Genomic DNA, 22,085 nt, shown 5'->3' on the forward strand with positions numbered 1-22,085 from the left:
TTTTTGGCACTGGTGCTGTCTTTGTGTATCGTGAACTAGATGAAGGCACGCTGCAGTTCGTTGGCCTCCGAAGTCGAAGGGGCGAGTCTAGCGAGAAATATGAGTGGTGCAGGGCTGTCTTCTTCCATGGGGGACACCGTTTCATTTTGGCACACTTGATGCGTCAATGAGAGACTAGGCGACATATTGCGCGGAGGCATAGACAAACTTGAAGAAGCGGAAGTGAGCATACAGTGGAAGCAGTATACAACAAGGCGGTGACTTATTAGCACGTCACATTCCTTCAACGACACAGGTGGCTGCGGCGGCTTCAGCTGCAGCGACCGGCACGGCAGCGGAATCGCCGTCGGCGTCATGCTGCTTAGGCGTGGCAGCCAGGTAGGTGAACTTTAGTCGCAGGTTGGCCCATTTCGGTAGATTCCGGTGCTGGGATTACATTGTTGTTGCCAGTCCGCAAGATAAAAGCAGAACCCTTACCCTTCACGAGTCCGTTAACACCCAAATTAATGAGTTACCCAGTAAGTAACTCACTTGTTGAGACAATTATTACGGAGCTGGTTGAGAATTCCCCCCTTTAGAGAAATTCACGCTGTAATTCATTATGAAACACTTGCAAAATATGTCTCCAATTGTGTGAACTTATAATATAGCAGCCTTCTTGCAACACAAATGGAAGCGTGCCACCGAATTCGAATTTTACAGCGCGTGGTAGGATTATATTAAGTTATATAGAGAGGTGCTGTTTTTTTAATCGATTAACAAGTTCAAATTATGACGTCGGGCCGGACAACAACTGCTTTCATATTTATTTTCATAATAAAAAGTCTTGCCGCAGCGCATTGCATATAGCACAGGCTTGCTTCAACGGCTAGTTGTGGCGTGGGCAGAATACAATGCTCTTTCCTATCCCTTTCTTTCTGTACCACTCTCAAGCCATCTAATGTAATACTCTTGAATTAAAATGGACTGTAATTGTTAAGTTCACAATACAGTAGACGAAATCAAGGAAGCCCACTGTGCACTAGCCAGGCTATCGCACACGCAGCCCGAGCGGCCCACCTGACCTTCCCCTTCCCCACACCTATGGTCTCCCTTATTCCCACTCCACTATGCCATCTCTTGCATGTTTGCCCACTCCCGCTAAATATGCACCCCCCCCCCAACCACTACCACGCCGACTGGCCAGGGCAAGACGTCTGCAGCGCACATCTCGTCGACGTCGACGCGGCTAGCTACCGTGATAAGCCGGCTTTCGTCACAACCCTCATTTCATCGCTCGACGCCCCCCCTCCCCTACCCCTGAATGCACTCACAGTACATACCACATCAGCAACCATTGCGGAAGAGGCGGCCATCGCCCTCGCCCTAGTACAGTCTCCCACACCCAGAACCGCCCTTCGGACTCTCAATCAGCGATTGGCAGCTTTTCTGCAGGACTACCCTCCCAATCGACCTCAAAATCCTCTCCCGTGAAACACTGTCCCACCCCGTGGCCCTGCTGTGGACCCCGGCCCACACAGGCACAGCAGCCATCGAGGTGTCCGACCCTACAGCTCGAGCTCTTGCCACCCCAGCAGGACCTTCTTTTGGTCCTACCCACGGCACCCCCCGCTTTCGGGACGCTCTAGTCTCGTACAGGGACATCACCCAAGACTTCCGCCCCCTCCGCAGGATATATCCTCCACCCCATACTTCCCTCACCCATGAGGCAGCTCACCACTGGCGGCTTCTCCAAACCCGCACAACACCCTGCCGAACTATCTTCACCGCATCAACCTCTGGCCCGCCGCTATCACTCTCTCCGCGAGTGTTCCCATAGTCCGTTTCGCCATTTTCCTTCCCCCTCACAGTGGGAGCAGGCCCTGGAGAGCTCCAACCCGGAAGCGCAGTAGGCACTAACCAACCAGGCCGCCCAGGTCGCGGAGAACATAGCATCCTCCGCCACCCCTCACCACTAGCCCCAGTTTTAACTAAAGTGTTTCTCCTCCTCGCACAGGGCATTCCAGGCTGTGCTGGCGTTTTTGCGAAGCAGCGGATTGGCAGACAGATAGCCCTGGTCTTGGCGAACTGCAACACACGAACTGTATATGGTATGCCCCCCAGCGTTACCGCCATCTCTGCCTGATCTTCCTCATATCTCCTCTATCCACGCCCTTCCTTCCCCGTCCCGCACATCAGACCAACCGCAATCAGACCAATCATCAGACCAACCTCTCTGTTCGTTCCAGTAAGATTAATATTTCTCTATATTGATTTCGATCGTTTCTTTTTTGCATTATGGTTTTGTTCACTGTTTTATTGTTACCATGTTTTCAATCTTCTGTTCTTTTTGGGGGGTCTGCCCAGTCACCCCCTTCCTTTTAAAAAGAATTCTGCATGCGTAACGGCCCTGTGGAGAGGTATTTGGCTACTTCAAAACCAGGCCATCTCCTCTAACGTGAAACCTGGGGAGGGGCTTAGCATGCACCGTATAAGTGTATTCAAAGATTGTGAGTATCTGTCTTGCTACACGGCCCGCGCTGGGTTCCGGAGGGAGTCACTAGATCCTGCGTAGCCTTCAAAGATAATTTGCAAGCATGATCATTACCATGAACACAATGTTCACAGGCGCCTTATCATCCATAATGCGGTCTCGATGCTGAGCGCTGGGCGTCTTAGGCCTTGGCGTCTTGGCGTTTTTGCCCACGGAGATGAAACCGTTGGGGGGTAGAGGTATACAATTTTGCTGTAAAAGTTTCGTGTCTTTGAAGCACGAAGCGTTCTAGCGCGAGGCGTTGTAAAACGAGTGTCCCGGTGTTCCTCCCGGTGTCGGGGTGAGGGTGCTGGCACCGCCTCACCCCGAGCTAACCAGGGGCGAAGCGTCCACGTTCAGACAGCTGCAGACGAATTCACTGATGACCCCGGTCGTCATGAAGCACATACAGCCAGAACTCTATACGGACGACACGTGCGTGTTATGTAACAATGCTAGGGCCTCGACCGCCCACTTACTCTGGGAATGTGAAGTGCGACCTAACGAGGCGGCAACCAGGACAGACCTACCGCCGTGGATCCAAGAAGCAGTGCGCAGTTGTGACAAGGACACCCAACTATCAGCCGTCCAGCAGGTCCTGGCGGCCCTCGAAAAGCAGCACCGGAGCGAAAGCTGCGGGGCGACGCCCTCTCTTATGGGGCAGCGGCGTCCAACCCCGTAGGGAGTAGCGAAGGGGTGGTCCGAGTAGGGGTGACGTCGGGATCGACGAGTGGCTACGTCCGGGCGCAGTGTACACACTGTGTCTGTTGCAGGCATTCAACAAAGTCTTTCTTTCTTCCTTCCCGGTGTTTTAGTACCGTGACTACAGGAGACGACGACAGGAAACGCCGGCAGCCCGAGCCCCTAAGGTGTTTCGCCCCTAAAAGCCGCACGCAGTGCATGCGTCGCCATTCATTATTGCGTGACCCCTGGAAGGACGGGCTGTGAATCAAGATGTGGTCTTGGGGCAACCGTGACACGGTCTTTCATAAACTGGGCCTGCGCGCGTACATTCACTTTATTCCTCGAGATTAGGCAAAATAGGCGATCTGCAAGTTTCCAGAAAGGAATACTCAAAAATTTGTCTACGGATAAGCACTGTTTTAACTTTAGTGCCATCACGTTGCTATTACCGACAAAAATTTACATGAAAGAAAAGCAACATTTCTTTGGATTTCGAACATCCAAACAATCAAACGGGCATATATGGATAGAAAATCAGAACTCCGGAGTGCAGGGCCGTTCACATTCGTCAAACCATTGTGCTGACTATAAAAATACTTGCGCTTATAAAAAAATTAGCTCCAATCCACGCTGTGAAGGTGGTTGGAAAGCAAAGCTTTAAACGACACAACAATTGCCCATGCGACGTCACTTGAATTCACACACGTGGCTCTACAAAGAGTGAAACCAGACATTCTGCCAGCCGTTACCTGGAATTCGCGGGGCGGCGTCCCGAACGCAGCAGAGAGAGAGAGAAACAACATCTTTATTGCCTGCGAGATGTTACCTACTGTCGCCGGCCTCCTGGGGGGGGAGGCAGCGTGTTCGGCCGCTGGCGTTCAAGGGCCGCCAGCGCAAGCTGAACGGCCTCCCGCTGTAGGTTGCAGTCTGTGCTGGCCACCGCACTGGCAAGGCGTGGTGGCAGCGTGTCCATGAGTGGGTCTGTCTCTTGGCACTCCCATAACACGTGCACCATGGTGGCTCGATCCCTGCCGCACACCGCACACACATCACTTTGGTATACCTCCGGGCATACATGCTTTGCGAGTACTGGCGTCCATATTGCGCGTGCCTGCAGCTGTCGTAGCAGTACTGCCTCCCGTCGGGTGAGATTCCGGTGTGGTGGCGGATAAGTCCTTCTGTTTTCTCGATACCAGGTCAGCACCCCTTTATATGTGCCAACCGGTATCATCCCGTCATTGTCGCCTTCCGTAGGTCGAGGGCTCAGGGCAGTGACGTGGCCGGTGAGCACATGCGCTGCTCGGTCTGCTTCCTCGTTACGGTTCGCACCCGTGCTCACCGGGCCCATATGCGCTGGGAACCACCTGATGGTCACTGGCACTAGTCGTTGTGGTAGGGCCCCGCACACCCTAGACGCGAACGAGGACACTTTGTTTGTAGCGAAGTTCATAACCGCACTACGCGAGTCGCTTAACACTGTTGTGCACTTTGGGTTAGTTAGGGCTAGTGTGATGGCCAGCTCTTCTGCTTGGTTGGAGTCCCGAGCCCGTACGCTGCCCGCCGTGTACAGCTCCCCTGAGGTTGCCGCGACCACGGCCACAGCGTACGTGCCCGGGCGGTCTGGGTATGCCGCCGCGTCGACATAGTATGCACCAGTGTCCGCGGCATATGTAGCGGTGAGGGCCTTTGCTCTGGCCAGGCGACGTTCTTGGTTCATCTCTGGGTCCATATGTTTGGGAATTGGTGGAACCTGCAGAAAGCGAAGCAGCGCGCGCGGCAGCGGCGATCGGTCCTTGTCCCCCTGCAGCCTCGTTTGAGAACCTATTCTTTGTAAAATCGATCTGCCTGTCTTTGTCTGTGCTAGTCTTGTGAGTTGTGCTGTATGTTGTGCCTCTGCTATTTCGCTTAATGTGTTGTGTATTCCTAGCTCTAAGAGGCGCTCTGTATTAGTGTGTGTATAAAGGCCTAGTGCCGTCTTATATGCTTTGCGTATCAGCGCATCAACCTTTCGGCTCTCCGCTGTTGTCCAGTCGTGGAAAGCCGCGACGTAGGCCACGTGGCTGATCGCAAACGACTGCAGTAGCGGTCCCAGAGATCGGTTTTGGGGGGGGCGATTTTTTTTTTTGGGGGGGGGGGGGCGTGGCAAATAAAAATCGCTCTCCTCCTTGCGCCAATTCTGCGGAGGTGGTGATAACCATGGAGGCGTGTGCGCGTATGCGGTGCAACCCCCGCTGGGATTTAACTTCGCGCAAGTGGAATGCTTAAAAAAACTAAAAATAAGAAACTGAGGACCTCTTTGGGGGGGGGCGACCGCCCCCTTCGCCCCCCCCTTGGGACCGCCACTGAACGACTGCACCAGCTTCAGGAGGTTGCCTTCCTTCATCCCTGCATGCCTCGTTGCCACTTTCTTGATAAGCCTTACGGCTGTTAATATTTTCGTTTCCAGCTTTGTGATGGTAAGGCCATTGTGCCCAAGCGCATCGACGTGTAGACCAAGGATACGCAGCGTCTTCTTTCGCGGGATGGTCATCCCGTCGTGCGTCCGGAGGTTGATATTGGGTTCAGTCTTGTTTCCTCGGCTTTTTCGTTTTGGTGGTATGATCAGGAGCTCTGACTTTGTCGGGGAACACGTGAGGCCTGTGCCTTGCAGTTGGTCTTCGACGTCATCGATGGCGCGCTGCAGCGACGCCTCGATCTCGCCGTCACTGCCGCCGGACACCCACAGCGTGATGTCGTCTGCGTAGATGGTGTGTCCGACATTCGGGATGTTCTGTAGTCGTTTGGCCACCCCGATCATCACTATGTTAAACAGTGTCGGCGAGATCACGGCGCCCTGTGGTGTACCAGTGCTCCCCAGTCTTTTCTTGGGCAGTTCAATGTCTCCGGCTACGATTGTTGCGGTGCGGTCTGTCAGGAAGTCGCGGATGTATGAGAAAGAGCGTTCTCCCATGTTGAGGCGCGAAACTTGTTGGAGGATGGCTGAGTGACGGATCTTATCAAACGCGCTTTGCAGGTCCAGGCCCAACACTGCTCGGTTGTCCATAGAGCTGATTGGTTGGTCCAGGACTTCGTGTTTGATGAGCAGCATGGCATCCTGTGTGCTGAGCCTGGCCCGGAAACCCAGCATTGTGTCTGGGTAGAGGCCTTCTTCTTCTAGGTATGCTTGCCAGCGGTTGAGGAGGACGTGTTCGAGAACTTTTCCTACGCAGGATGTCAAAGATATAGGCCGTAGGTTCTCAATGCTTGGTGTCTTGCCCGGTTTAGGGATGAGCACCGTCCTTGCCTCCTTCCAGCTGGTGGGGAGTTTGCCTACGCGCCAGCACCTGTTGAAGTATTCTGTTAGCGTCGTTACCGCTGCGTCGCTGAGGTTGCGCAGCGCCTTATTTGACACCCCATCTGGCCCCGGTGCCGACTTGCAGTTGATGGTTTGAAGGACTGCTCGGACCTCCCACTCCTCGATGTCAGCGTCGAGCCGGGCATTGGCTGCGCCCGCGTAACTTGGGAGGGGGGTTGGTGGGGTGGGTGGGAGATATTTACCGTCGATCCGCCGGCGAACTTCGGCTTCGCCGAGCTCTTGCTTTGCCTTGTGTAGGGTGCGTGCTAGGATGTGATGTTGCGTCCCCTTTGTCTTGTTTTCATCCAGCAGGTGACGTAGCAGACGCCAGGTCTGGCTTTTGTGGATTTGGCCATCCGCTTCCTGACAGACCGCCTGCCATTGTTGACGGCAAAGCACCGCGCTATGTTTCTCAATTTCGCGGTTCAGCATGGCGATGCGCTTTCGAAGCTTACGGTTGTGGCGTTGTCGCCTCCATCCGCTCTTTAGCGAGTTTCGTGCCTCCAGCAGGTGCGCCAGCCGGCTATCAGCAGCGTCGGCCACGGCCGGGCTAGAGCGTCGGACGCCGCCGCCTAGCCCGGACGTGAGTCGGGAGAAAGAAAACGGACGGGAGCGTCTTTCGAAGGGTGAGACAGCGGAACCTAGCCATCCTGGTGGGCTAGCTTGGGGCTACGTACCACCGCGCGACACAAGCGCAGACACCGAAACAATTCGGCATGTGAGCTTAGTGACTCCCATTTATACCGATTTAAACTAGTTAGTTTAGTAAGTTTGATAATTGCGGGAAAGCGAGGGAACTTTTATAATTCCTATTTATCAGGACCTGTTGCTACTTTCACCTTTTGTAATACCTCTTAAAATACAATCGAATTGGTAATCACCAATGTAGAAAACGGGAGTACCATTTGTGGCAAGCAGTGCGCAAAAGGTAGCGTTTCTCTAGCGGCCAGATGTCTGTATGTGGTCTCTACATTTTGTTTCCCCGCCCTGCAAACCAATCCTTAACCTATCGTTGCCGTATGACCACTTAATTCCGTCGGATGCGGGTTACCCTGGAGGTGCTGTCGAATAAGTTAATCAAGCCGTGCGAAGGCACCGCGCAAAGGACGCGAAGCTGTACCAAAACAGGCCCAAAACAACCGCCGCTGAAGCAGGCGACAAAGTCGTATACTGCCGCCGCCGCCGCTGGCGAGCAGGCACTCCCGCGGGGGGAACGCTGGGTAAATTCGCGGCGCCAATCTCTAGTGTGCTCCGTTAGTGAAGCCCCCCTCCCTTCTCCCGTCGCCGCCTCCGACGCGTTAAGAGTTTGTTGTCCCGCACGCCACAAAAGAACCGCCGGCTGGTAGAGCTAGAAAGCTTTGCTTTACAAAATTGGCGCAGCCTGCACTAGTGCGTCAAGGCTGGAGAAACAGCCGAGCTAGGGGCCGACCTGCTTCTTCCGGTGTTGTTACGTTTTGCTAAGCTTAGCTAAGTTTGGTTAGGTGTTGCGATGTTGTTGGTAGGCTAGGCTTTGAGGGGTGAGGCCAAGTTTAGCCAGATTTAACAAGGCCGTTCCAGTCGGCCCCCCACACTGACAGCGGATCCCCCCGGGGGGAGGGGGGGGGGGGGGGGGTGAAGTTAGGTCGACCCCAGCTCCGCAGTTTCTCCAGCCTTGCACCACTCGTGCATGCTGCGCCCTTTTTTTGCGTTTTAGTAGCCCAAGAAAGACTATCACCTTTAGAATGGTATATTAACGCATACGGATATGCCCCTTGTGCTCACACTCGAGAAGGCGCGAAAGCCGGCTTCACTGTTGTAATACCCTGTATGCGGTGGTGCACCCTTTACACGCGGCGCAGCTTTTTTTTTTTTTTTTTTTCCTTTGTGCTAATGCCACCGGACCAAGCTCAAGCTCAAACAGCTCCGCTGTTAAAACACGAAGAATACTTACTGCCCAAAACATCCCTGTGTAAAAGGTTACCCGGAATTTCAATTGAGTTACAGTCTGCCAACTTGATGCTTGCTTACTTGCTTGATAGATGCTCACCTATTTAATGCTTGCCTACTAGACACAATGTTTGAAAATGTTAGTGAGCTACTCTGCTATATTCCTGCTACACCTCGTCTTTATGACTCAACGAAATAAATTAACAGTGTTGAATATTATCTGCGAGGGGAAGCTAAGCGAAGTTCAATTGTTTGAAGAAAAAAAAAAAACGCCATACTTGTTTACTGATTTTTGAACATTTTTGTCGTTATGCCTAGCCATGATGTTTTCGGTATCTTCATTGACCTTTTTAAATGTATTGCAAGCTAGGAGTGGAGCAAGAACAGCTTATGTCAATTTGGGACTCACTGTGCATCCATCTCTCTTCCTATAGTTCTGAACTGCAGAGCAGCGCAATTCATCTTCTACAGTCACCCCGAAACCAGCCACAGCGCAAGTTTTGATTAACCTGTGGCCAATAATTACAAAGAAGTGATAATTGGTGTGCGCAAATGAGGCAGGATCCAGGATTCATGCAAGACACACAGCGCCTGTGTAGCTGCAGCTAGGAAAGCTCATTGTTTAACGTGGACAAAAAAAAAAGACAGGAATAATCGTTACCTCAAAACTGTGTTAGACAAAATCCTACACACGTTACGTGCAAATACAAAAAAAAACGGGGCATGTCGGGATCGAACCCATGAATCTCGTGGGGAAGGTGGTGAGTGAATCCACCACACTATTTAACATTTCCACCTTAAATATATCCACCATGAACAGTTAAAAAAAGAAAGGAAGAGTCCCGGTCGGGTGCGCCAAGAATTTTTGTGCTCCATCAACGTTGCAAGCGCCTACGAACCGAATACAATTCGGCTGTTTCGAATGGCGTCTACAATCCGCCTTGTACCGCTACAATTTCTATTAGGGGCGAAGCTCCTAAAGCCATGGGTCTGTCCATCCCTTGTGTCTCGTGGTACGTGACCGCCGCATGCTTTCGGAGATGTCGCAAAGTGGGCCGCGTTGCACGCGCAAGAACCGGCTGCAACCGGCAGCGCAAACTCGGCACCGGGAGCGCGAGCTTGTCTGTGTTCGCCAACGGAGGCGCGAGCGCACGTGCACTGCGAGGGGGAGATCACGCAAGAGATCACGCCACGAACGCAGGCAGTCGTTCTCGGAGATCGAACGAGACGCAAGGACCTTTGCTCGTTTCCTCTCGTCTTGTTCGGGCACAAGTTCGCCCTAAATAAAAGTTCTTTCTTTACCGTTGTGTCCCATCCTACGTGACAAATTGTGGTGGAGGTGCGGGGTAGTCCTCGATGGCGCGGGGTCTTTCACCAGGTCTGGGCCTGGGAGCATTGACTCCGAAAATAAAAGTTGATTTGTACAATGTACGCACACAGTCTTACGTCTTTCTTAATGATGTAATGGGCGAACTTTCACGGGAGAGTTACGGTTACCGATGATCTCCCCCTCTCGAGCTTCGCCCCACTTATCATCATTCATTCCGTGGATATGGCGTGATTTTTTTTTTACAGTTGAAAGCCCCTACACCCGCTGTCATAAATCGCCACCATAATAACAATTAGTAAACGTAAATCGACCATTTATTCAGCTATTAATGACAGCGTTTTTTGTCTGCGTTTCTGGGGTTGAAGGGTAAGGCCAATTAGTCTTGAAACAGCATTTTGTCTTAGACTGTCTATAGTGCCGTCCGACGGTATTATAAGCACTCCACTAAAGCGACGTCCACCCGAGTTTCACAAGAAAATGTCGCATTTACCACTACGCTCTCCCTGCCGTAACGTAACTTTCGAACACGAAGCAATCGTTTAAAACACCGAAAACTAATTTAAGCCACGAAATTTATTACTGCAATTAACGCTGTAAAAAAAATACACTACAAAGCAGGATCAGTCCACGAACCACCCCATTGATGTCATGAAACTGAGGCGAAACCTCCACACAACACAACGGCAGACCAACCGGGCTGCCCAGGTCGAAGAGAACATAGCATCCTCCGCCACCCCTTTCCCCTACACCCAGTTCTAAATAAAGTGTTCTAAATAAATAAAGTGCAGACATTCTTTTGCTTTGGCCGGGTGGCTGAATCGAGTCACAGACAGACAGACAGACCAAAATTTCTGGGTTTAAGTAGCCCAAGAAAGACTCTCGTCTTTAAAATTCGAATGTCTTCGGAGCTGGAGCGCCGTCGGTCAACAATCGAGACACTGCGTTCATCTTAACTCGGTAGTCTCATGTGGGTACCCATTTTCCCACCGCTGCGCGAAGGTCATGAGGTCGATTCTGCACGTCGTGGCTCGAAGCACCTCTTATACGGGTCATGGAAGCACGGTTTAGAAGAACGCAGGCCAGGCTCCATCGTTTGAGATGATTGGCATTGACTTCGCAGGGCCATTGCATACACAGGATCAAGGCGAGAACAAGACGTTACAAATACTGATTTCCACGTGTGCGGTTACTGTGCACTAGGAGCTAGTAGGTAACACGACCACTTTCAACTTTCTGATTACATAAGCCATTCTCCGCTCTACTTGCAACACATCTAGAAATTTGCCCCTCCTGCGTGGAACAGCAGACCACGCAGAGGTGCCATTTGAGGCGCGGCTTCCGAACTCCGCACGACGTCGTGAAACTCGTAGTCGAGGCCTACGCCAACTGGGGTGGCTAAAGGTGACCAAAGATTCCGACGCCCTAGGCGGCAAGCCCTTACCACAGATGGTCCTCCTGGTTCACCACGTCCAGTCTTCGACCGAATACTCACCTTTTATTGCGTAGTAGACCACGTGTGCGACGATAGGATGGTCAGATAGCAATGGAAACAGGCAGAGCAGCTGACTGCAGGTCAGATAGTAATGGAAACAGGCAGAGCAGCTGACTGCAGACTTCACTCGCAACTGCCTATAAATGTTTCCAAGAAATTTTAAACAAGACGCTGAATTGACAAACCTGAAGTACCAAATTTATTGGGTAAGTCATCTGGAAAATGCTACTTCGTTCAGTACTGTTGTCAGGCCACGCACAAGCAGCACATCCAATTACCTGAAAGGGCCCAACTGCAGCGTCCCCCCCGTCCCCCTACAGAAAAAAATCCGCTCCACCGGGTCGAGCAGGTTACCCACTTGTACATGGCCTTGATATATTGAACGGCGATAACAATGCAGCTGTGAAAGGTAGCCAAGAAGCCCGCTCGAGTCGAGAGGTTCAACTCAAGCTGCAACGGCGAAAAAAAGAGGCAGATTACCGAACGGTTTGGTCTTTTATTAATGTATGACTATGCACAAAAACCAACAGTAATGACGACTTTGTACAGACCTTTGTACAAGCGAAGAGCTTGGCTCTCAAGCAACAGGACACACACACACACACACATACTCCCACACGCACACAAAAAAAGCACACGGTGAGCGGATGGGAATGATGGGGGAACAAAAAAAAGTTCACAGGATGGTCAAAAAAAGTTCTGAGGATGCCCAGCGTCAAAAAAAAAAAAAAAAAAGTAGTTCAGAGAATGCCCAGAGTTATGGAGCGACCCTGCATCAGTCGGTTGCCGAACTTGGCGAGGGCTTCCTGCGCATCTCGGGGAGTGGGAAAGGCTATCCGTGCGTCACCCGTCGGCTGGCCCCGGTCGTTGAAACGGCGCATGACGTTCTCCTTGGTGAGTTCGTAGCCCTGAAAGAAGTGGATGATATCCTCCACGCCGGCGCGGTACGGTATGTTGGTGGCCGTGACCACGCAGCCAGGCTTGCCGAACGCATCCGGCCCCTGCGGCTCCTCGCGCGGCGCGCGCAGCAGGGGCCCGCCGCCCCGTTGATCTGGGAAGACCCCGGGCGGACCTCGGCGCGGCCCACCGTCGGGGAACAGGGGCGGCCGCGAGGAGCGCTCGAGAAGTGGCCGCTTGGGCGGCCCGTCGCGCGGCGGGTGGTGGCCGCCGTCGAAGCGGCCGCCTTCAGGCCGCATGGGCGGCCGGCCTCCTTCGGGCCGACCGCCACCGCGCTCGTGGGGGCGGCCGCCGTCGAAGCGGCCCTCGAAGCGATTGTCGAAACGATTTTCAGGGCGTCCGTCAGGACGACCGTCGGGTCGGCCGTCGGGCCGCGGGTGGCCTCCCAGAGCTTGCGCTACTTCGCTGTAGGGAATCGTCTTGAGCGCAATCAGGTGGGGCCCAAGGTTGGCCCCGTCTTGCAGGAATGCCCTCTCGCAGTCCGCATGAGTGGCGAACTCGGCAAACGCGTGGCCCGTGGGCACGCCATTGGCGCCGAGCATGATATGAATGGCGCGCGGAATGACGCCCTGCGTGCTAAAGAAGTCGGCGATGTCCCTGTCCGTCACCGTGTTCGGCAGCCCCAGCATCGAGACGCAGGTGTGGCTGGGAGGCACGAGCGAGTGGCCACCCGGCCCGTGGGGCGGGCCGCCAGCAGGGCCGTGCATGGGACCAACTTCAGGCCCACGGTCCGGCATCATTGCGTGAGGCTCCTCTTCCTCGCGCCGATTTCCCGGCCCCGCCTCGGGACGGCCACTGTCTCCATTTCGGGCGGCGTACATGGCATCCCGGCTGCCCACGCCCACCTCGATGTAGCGATGCCCTATCTTGCGCCTTTGCATATTCATTGCAGCCTCGAAGTCTCGCTTGTCCGCAAACTCCACAAAGGCCACTCCAGTCGCTCGTCCGCTGCGTTCATGCTCGACAAAAATGTCCAGAACATTGAGCCCTCCGAAGAACTGCAGCACATCTTGCTCGCTGGTGTTGTAAGGGAGACCCTTCATGGCGACGATCAAGTCAGTATCGCGAGGACGGCTTTGGCTTGGCGGCGGCGCCGCTGAGTTCGCGACAAGCAGCTCAGTCTGTTCGAAAAGGTCTTCTGGGAACGGGAACAGTTGAATGGAGTCTCCACCAAGCTGCTTGTAGTTGCCCTGAAGCGCTTCACGGGCGTCCCACTTGTTGGCAAAGCGCACCACGACGCTCTTGATGCCAGTCTCCGACGTGGCCACGCGAATGCAGCCGCTAAATATGCGAAGACCGCGGAAGAGGTCCTTCACATCTCGAGGAGTCGGAGCGCTGGTCAGGCCACGCAGCTCGACGCAGCAGCTCTCGTCCCCGTGACGGGGCCCGTCTCGCGGACCACCAGGTGGCGGACCCCCTCCGTCGTTCTTGCGATTCATCTTTCCACCATCAGGTCGACGATCCACAATGCCTGGGGCCATATTTTCCATGCTGTTGGGCATCGCCATCGCATCTCCAAAGGCAGCCGGCAGATTGCCACCCATTGGCCCCGGCATTCCTGCAGCAGCCACGTTAGCAGCGCCCATTACGCCGACGCCGGGGCCTGCCATTCCGCCCATATGGCCGCCAGCCATGCCTCCGGGAATGTTGGCCGCCAGGCCGCCAGCCATTGGGCCGGCGCCAGCCACGGCTCCAGGCCCCACCGGGCCCATGTTGGCGGGCATGTTGACCGGGAGGCCGCCAGCCCCCATGTGAGCGGCCAGGGCGCTTGAAAGGTTGCCGGCCACGGGCACTCCGTCATTCACGCCGGCCGGCATGCCTCCCATTACGTCGCCGGTGGCTCCAGGGCCCATCAATCCGCCCATCATGTTCGCGGTCAGGCCGGACAGGCCGCCCATCAGGCCCACTGGGGGCAGGTTAAAGGCTGCCAAGTTTGGCATGGGAGCCGGTGGGCAGGCCATGTTGACAGGTGCTGGGCCAACGTCGCCCGGCTGCCGCGAGGCCGGGCTCATATCGCTGATCGGGAAAATGGGAGCAGCTGGTGCTTTGTTCGGGTCAGCATAGGCGGCAGCAGTCTTGTCATCCCAAGCTTTACGCTCGGGAGGCTGGCCATTGGACACCTTCGGAGGCTCCGCGGCTCTGGCGGGTTCATCGAAACTTCTGCGTCGCTCGTCGGAACGCGAAGAGCGCGACCGGTCCTTGTCTCGGCTACGGTACTGCGGCGACCGGCTGTGGTCCCGGCGCGAGCGGCGTCTTGGAGACCGATCCCTCGGCGACCGATCCCTGGGAGCTCTGCGCGACCGGTCATCAGGACTAGGACGACGGCGTTCGTCTTTCTTGACGGGCTGTGGCGCAGTGTGTTGGGCGCGCGCCTGGTCGATGATGCGCTGCATTTCGGCGCGTGAGCTGAGCAGAAGCTTGATGCGAACCTCCTTAATCTTGCCACCGTCACGTTCCATGGCTTGGCGCGCATCTTCGTCGCTGCCGAAAGCGATGAAGGCGTCGCCCTTCTCGCCGCCAACGATGTGCACGCCACCCTCGGGAATGTTGAGGCCCTGGAAATAGCGCCGAATGTCCAGCGAGTTGGCGGCCCAGGGTAGGTTCTGCAGTCGGATGATGATCGACATTTTGGAGGCTCCTGCAAGGACAGACGGCGTGGTGACTTGGTAAGCAGACCCGATTAGGACGAGACGCAGCTCTGCAGCGGCCGGTGGCCGGACTTGCGCGTCACGCCCGCCCCACCCAACATTTGTGGCTAGCACAAATAATCACATTAGGAACACTGCGTTTGTAAACAACAAGATTCGCCATTTGCCGCTGTAATGCATAGTTTGGGATCCGCCGAAACTTGTTTGGTATGGCATGGAGCACGGCATTGCTTTCGTTGGATGCGTTTGTGTGCAATTTTGACCACAGCCACTACCAACGACAGCACACCTTTGTAACGTGCTTCAGAGCACTTCAGCTCGACTCCTACTCACTAGCTAACAGGGGAAAAACAATGCACGTGTTGTAAACCCATTTTTAAACTATTCCCATGGCAAGGTGGCTTCAACCTGCACTAAAACACCTCAGCGATGCTAACTAGATAGTCAGGACCTTCTAAATGATTACTATTACATACGGACCCGTCATAGTGAAAAACAGCAAAAGGCCACTACAGTCACTTCGAACCGCGCATTGTTGGCTGTTAGACATTGAGGCAGCACTACTATACACCCGTGTTTCCTAGGCTTGTTTTCTTCCCTCTTCGTGCTGCAAAGCAGGCCCCAACAGAGTGGGTACCGAAAGTCACTCCTCGGAAGTATTCGCCCTCTACCTAATAACCGCGCTTGTGGAGTAAGAGGCGATCTGTTGAGGCCCGTCTTTGCAGCCCACAGAGGTAAGAAAACAGGCTTTGCCAGTGCAGTTTTCTACCAATTGAGGCAGTTTCTGGATATCTGAGTGGACGCCAATTACCCTTGTTCCAAGGCTATCCACCCTGCTTTTGCTCAAAGCATTCGACAACTGCTTCTACCTCCATAAAGAAGTTTGTCTCCCACCTCTGGGTTTGCTCAATCGATAGAGCCTCTTCCAACGAGCTAACCCGGAGGCACGCAATGTGTTCCACACCAAGTACTGTCTTGTTTTCAAAGCTGGAATCTTAGCTGGGCAGTTATCAAAATATCTCAATTGTGTCGGCAGCTCCATCTAACGGTATAACGTCACAGGTTCCCCGTCATATGCACGCAACGGATCCCAGTACCATAGTGGGATTTGACACTCCCACCTAAATTAGTCCTCAATAGGAAGCCCCTCGGGATTGAATGTCGCCATCTCCATGACAACCTGCGGGACCATGATGGCGCTCTTCACGGCACGTACACAAGCCAGCGGGAGAAATTCGAATGTTTCTCCTATGCAGCGTTATCACAACGGCAGCCACTGCGAACTCCCGCGAGTTGCGAGGAGCGAGACGAAACGTAACCCCTCTACGCTGAGGGCCGGCACCTGTTCTCAATCAAGAACCTGTATAATGCTTCTGGCACTGCGACCTTCTACCGCAAGGCTGCACTCAGGTGGGTGCTTTGACTGTACCTGGTAAAATGCGCGCGCATACCGTGCTACACAAGGAAAGGAAGCGACTGTGGGCGAAATGGCCCCTGGACTCCATTTTAACGCCAATCTGTGGCATCACACCAACTATTGAACTTGAGGAAAACCATGGTTTAAAAATAGGTTTTAGTTTAGGCATGCTAAGAGAACATTATTTTTGTTTGATCCTTTAGCTTATTTTGGGGCATACACAGGTGAATGTATCGATGAGCTAATGCGCAGAACACACAGGTGTGCCTTAACTGCCAATCACTTTACAAGAAGCCGTGTCAAACACTAGAGAAGTCTGCTAATGGTGCCATCAACGCAATTGACAACTAGCATGATGGCATGGCCCCAGTTGGGCCGCGTGCCAAGAGAAAAAAAAAGGGGGAAAGAAAGATTGGTTTGTGACTATCCAAGATGTTTATGCTACCAGTCACTTGGTTCTGGCCCACCTTCTTTTCGCTATACAGAACGCTGCTTGAAGTAAAGTGTAGAAATAAGCTATAACAAAAATACTGTGGCTGCATTTGAGAGCGTGTTTCAACACACCAGGACAAACCTCAACCACGATGCAATAAAACGACTTGACCCCCCCACACAAAGATAGGAAAACGAGTACTGCCAAAGGGAAATTCAGGCGAGTAGATAAGGAACCACAAACGCGCAGGACTGCAGACGGTTTTCTCCCAAAGCTCAACCCACAGAGAATCTGCACAAGAGGAAAAGACATGTAAAGACATGTCGCAGGAGATGTGATGGGGTAACCCAAAGTGGGGGTTTGATGTCCAGCAGCGACAAAGGTGTTTGGATGCATAAATGCGAAATGCCAACGAAGCCCTACACTGCACTAGACAATGTAAAAACCACTTTTAATCTCTCTCCCCTATATTGCCCTCCCCCACACTGCTTTGTATGCAGGTGAAACCTGGACTGGGTAAAATTATTTCCACAGTGCATCCTTCCCTCGTCATTTCTTTTTGAATCAACAAACAACAATGGTGGGAGACGTAGAAGCCACTTCCATTTCATTACCACATCTGCAGCCTCAGTTTGCAAATGAAAATTCACGTCAATCATATTACCTACGGCCGACGTTCTCCTTCAAAGTGCAGAGGATCTCTTCTGGATATCAACACACAAAATGCAAAAAAAAAATCCAATGCCTGCAGTTGCCAGCCCACAGTACGCATGCAAAATGCAGTCAACCCTCATTATAATGAAATGGTTGGTACAGGAAACTGGCTTTGCTATGCGATACTTCGTTAACAGCGGGGACAATATGCGTGCAATGTACTGTAATAAACACTAAATAAAGCGATATCATAACGAGTTTACTGTTTATATCTGCTGCCTTTCATTTTTAAACGCTTCAATTTTCGCTTGCTTTGTTTACCTTCGGTTCATGTAGCATGAATACAGCTGAAATCGATTTCAGCATTAGTTTCAGTTGCATACCTGCCAACCTGGTGACGTAAATTCGTAATAACCGCGGACTGGGGGAAGTGGGGAGCAGCACACTTTAATTTTTAAGTCTGCGGACTCGGGGAAGTGGGGACAGTACACTTTAATTTTTAAGTCTGAACGGATAAACGTTTTGTGACAAACGTTCTCGCGTTTTCAGAACCATACGTGCAAACCGTCAGTGTTGTAGAGTAATGACCAGCAACTCCATTGGGCAGGGAAGCAAATTCTTACATGTACGATTTCAAGAACACTTGGTAGTAGCCTTGCGGCTTCGAGCCCGCTGTTACAATGCGAAGGAACTACCGCGGTCGTACCACGGGTCTTACTGCACAGGACGCAGCTGTCATACAAAGAGCGCCACGAACACGGAAATCGTAACCGGCCCGTGAACAACACGCTATAAGCAGACTTGCCTTAGATGTAGCGAGTTCTGGATATGGATGCGTAGCCCACCTCGAGAAGAAGACAGAAATCGCTGCTTCGCAGTTGGTGATAACAATACTACGTATTGCTTTCTCATGGCGGCGCAGGTACCAGTGTCATTTAAAGATAGTCCAATTTTTTCCAAAAATTCGTAAAATTTCAGGCACGATTCGTAAAATCGTAAGATGCGGCAAAATTCGTACATTTAACGGAAAATTCGAAAGAGTTGGCAGGTATGCAGTTGCCAAAGTGCTGGTCACCAATTGGCTCGAGCCATTTGCCGATGTTACGACTCGTGGCATATTGCATTTGCCCAGTTTACTCTCTCCCTCTATGAGCGATACGCTATGCAATCGTGGAAGCATTACACAGGTACTTCTGTCGAGTGGTACGAGGCAAGTGTTTCGCGTCACTGCTCAGTTTAGAGCTTAGTAGATAAACCATGGACCACAAGTTGTGGGGTCCCACTTTTCAGAGGCAACAGACATACCACAATGGCACCTTCCCTTCTGCTTTAACACGGACATTCAGCTTAGAGTAATGCTTGAACATTTAAAAAAAAATGTTCTGCAAGCTTGCTTCCTTGTCAAATCAAGGCATTCAGAGTTGGGCAGTTCCCTCATTTTATGTCAGCACCATGCCTCACAGTGCGCGAGGAGTGTTAATGTTGAAATGGCTGGTGTAGTAACCCAGACAGCCGGCTTCCAAACTGCGTCCTAACAGAAAAGTTGACAGCACTGCAGATATTATGGATAGACAAAGCCACAAATTAGTTAAGGGATGTGAATCCCATTCTCTGTGCATCAAAAGCAAACATTGCAGCTGTTAGCAAGTGACAACTATCAGGGAAACTTGTAGGGTTCAAGACCCTTGCAAAATATGCTTGACAGCTGCTGAAAGACACAAAATTGTATATTTCTTCACGCCTTTTCCATTAAAAGGTGCCCATCTTTGTTGGCCCTTTTTTTGCGGGCAAATTGCACTATTTTCATGCTTTCAGCTGTAGGGATGTGATGGATTGTCAAGTCCTGTTGATCACACTAGACTGAAAAACCATTGCAATGCATAAGGAAGGAGGTTCATCCCTTGACAGGAAGCATATCGGGGGCTTATAGGCTTTGCCACCTAGTTCCTTGTACCAGCCGACCAGTGCCAACATCAACATGAGACTGTGTATGACATCCCTCATTTTGTATGCACAAAACTGGAGGGCAGCTTTCCAACGACATAGGTGCACGGTCCCTACCGAGAATGTGCCAGTCAAAGTAGTAGGCAACACAGGCACGAATATGCTTGCCACACAACATACTACCCATACACGGCAACTTTCCCTAATCAAGAGCTAGGCAAGAAACAATGTTCAAACCGTGAGCTAGCTTATACAAGCACAGGCGTCAAAGCATCCTAGTGAGCGACATGTTTGCATTTGCGCTCGCTGCCAATTGTTGAAGTCCCACGGTAGCTGAACAACCACACAATGCCAAAGAGCACGGGGATGTGACCGCACATTCAGTGCCCCTCCTTGTGCGCTGGTGCTCGCGACTGGGCATTTCCTGCTAGGCCGGCACCAACAAAATGGTGCTAAGCGGAAAGTGCCAAGGAACCTTTCACGACTTCGCAACGAGTCATCAAGACGTGGTGCATGCATGCTGACCGACCATCCAGTTGCTTGCTGCTTCGCTGACACGCAGGGTGCTGAACGACACAAGATGAGGTCCCAGCAACACTGCCGAGTTGAAAGCAGTAGGGTTTCCTCGTGGAAGCTGATGGGGCACCAAATGCTACAACCAGGGATGCAGCCTGTGGATGTGCTTTGCTTTGACAAAGGCTGTCACGGCACCCAAAAAGCACCAAACTGAGGTCCGCAATCTAGCGACCACATTAGTTAAAGTGCAAGGCCACGTAGCTAGCTGCACGTCGACCGGCTGACTGTGGCACAGGCGAACTGTTAGAAAGATTTGGCCATACTCCATAAATAGCACCAAAAATGAAGCAGCGGTGCTGGCTTCCTTGTGATTAACTTCTAAATAATGGAAGTGAAATGTAGTCAGATGCAGAAGGTGTCCTCTCAAAGCCAAAAAAGTATTCCAACGATTTCTAAGAAAATGTGTGCCACCTAAAGTAACCCCCGAATGCAGCAGTTTTCATTAGTCGGGCTAGTTGGTTCTTGTACATAGTTAAATAGCGCTTGAAGATGAGGACAAAAAATCGGACACACGATGGCGCTACTTTTTCCGCAAATGTTTTTTTATTAGGCAAAAACAAATATATACTACCAGAACAAACACATGCCCAGGGCATCACCTTAATATTGCAGTGCATTCATGGCTGATGCACTTGCCTTCGTTTCTTTTTACGTAAAATGGCTCCATGACCTCTCTTGACAGCTGGTGTTTGTGCTGCTACAAAATACACGTTCTCAAGCAGCGGAAAGCTCACTTGACCATTATCAGTGCGGGTCGTGCAGTGCCGAGTGATGTGCAAATGGTTGTTTTGAAGTGACCTCCAGTACTCCACGAGACGTATATTGATGCACCTGCCTGACTGGCCAATATACACATCGTCCCATGATACAAGACGAACGGTGAAGCATGTTTAGCATTGCAAACGATGCCATACTTTTGCCAGGGAAACTTTGTTTCCACCAATTTACAAAGCTTGACAAGCTCATTCGGAGCAGAGAAAAGCACCCTATTTTTGCAACGACCAGCAAAATTCTTCAGGCCATGCGATAAACAGTGCATGTACAGTCACACCAGTCTTCACCCTGTCCACCGGACGACCCTTTCCCAGACTCCACTGTCAAAATCCCCACTTTATAGTTTCTGGGCACTCCTGCGCATCGCGTGTTCAGGAAAACCTGCCGCGTTAAGTCTGGTGATCTGTGCATGGAAACTGCTCCCACTTTTGTGCAGACAGGACTAGGGGCTTTCAAAGGGGCTTTCAAAGTGGTTTTGTTTGTGTCAGAAATCTACTCTCTTGTTCTTGTAGAGTAAGTCCAAGATATAGCAGGCATATTCGCACATAGTAACAAAAGATATTACTCTGACAAGATATTTATTGCCTTGGCGACTTGCGATGACGTAGTAGTCCGAGGTGAAGCACGCATTTGATGTTTGCCTGCTTGAATTCGCCTTTATGTCCGCAATTTTTGACGGCGACACTTCAGCCCACACTTCTTTCGACCCCGCCCCCTCGTTTCGGCACCGCAACAAGCATTGATCCCAAAAGTGACCTAGTACGGACAATTTACCCACGATCTATGCCACAAACTGTGCCCCTAGCTTTTCTCTGCACCGTATCTCAAGAACCTGCTTAACTTGCCAAAATACACGTCGTCCCATGGCAATGGCAATGAGTAAACAATGCCCGTGCCGCACAGGACGAACAGTGAAGCATGTTTAACATTGCAAATGCTGCCAGACTTCTGTCCGCATAAAACACCGAACTGAAGAGTCACCATTACCGTGGTTACTTCAGCAAGTCGGTCACACATGGAACGACAGTGCCTTTTTTTTCTGGAGCTACCCTTCTGGTTCTTCGGACTTCGAGCAGCAGGTACTGCACATAGTGAATGCGGGAGTCCACTGTGCATGTGCGAGAGTTACCGTGAACAGTAAATTACCAGCACAGGTTTTACCGTCCCCAGACAGCTCCCTGCACCGGCGAAGTGTACCGCACGTCTTGATAACAGCAAATGCACTGCACTCGGCGCTTTATGCTTGATACAGCTGATAAAAGTAACCCTAGTTGATGTTGTTCATTGTTATTCTTGCTAAATGATGCCCAGTAGTACTACAAACGACATTTTTTTAGGTGGGCGAGCAAAACTTCAGATGTTTCATATGTATTTATGAAATCGCAAAGTTCTCTTACGCCTTTA

The 22,085-nt window shown here is 52.0% G+C and overlaps 1 protein-coding gene across 3 annotated transcripts in view; it reads right to left on the reverse strand.

Moving 5' to 3' along the window:
* Positions 1 to 11,754: 11,754 nt before the first annotated feature.
* The window catches only part of LOC144155506 (epithelial splicing regulatory protein 2-like), a 37,346-nt gene continuing 27,015 nt past the window's right edge, over positions 11,755 to 22,085 (reverse strand). For all 3 annotated transcript variants that reach the window (XM_077687001.1, XM_077686999.1, XM_077687000.1), the window contains one exon: positions 11,755 to 14,873. In XM_077687001.1, coding sequence (XP_077543127.1) covers positions 12,019 to 14,862 — 2,844 coding nt within the window. In that variant the 5' untranslated portion in view covers positions 14,863 to 14,873 and the 3' untranslated portion in view covers positions 11,755 to 12,018. The remainder of the gene's footprint in view (positions 14,874 to 22,085) is intronic.

Source organism: Haemaphysalis longicornis, unplaced genomic scaffold (assembly GCF_048455015.1).
Source record: "Haemaphysalis longicornis isolate Haplotype H1 unplaced genomic scaffold, Haemaphysalis longicornis Haplotype H1 scaffold_1, whole genome shotgun sequence".
Lineage (NCBI taxonomy): Eukaryota > Metazoa > Arthropoda > Arachnida > Ixodida > Ixodidae > Haemaphysalis > Haemaphysalis longicornis.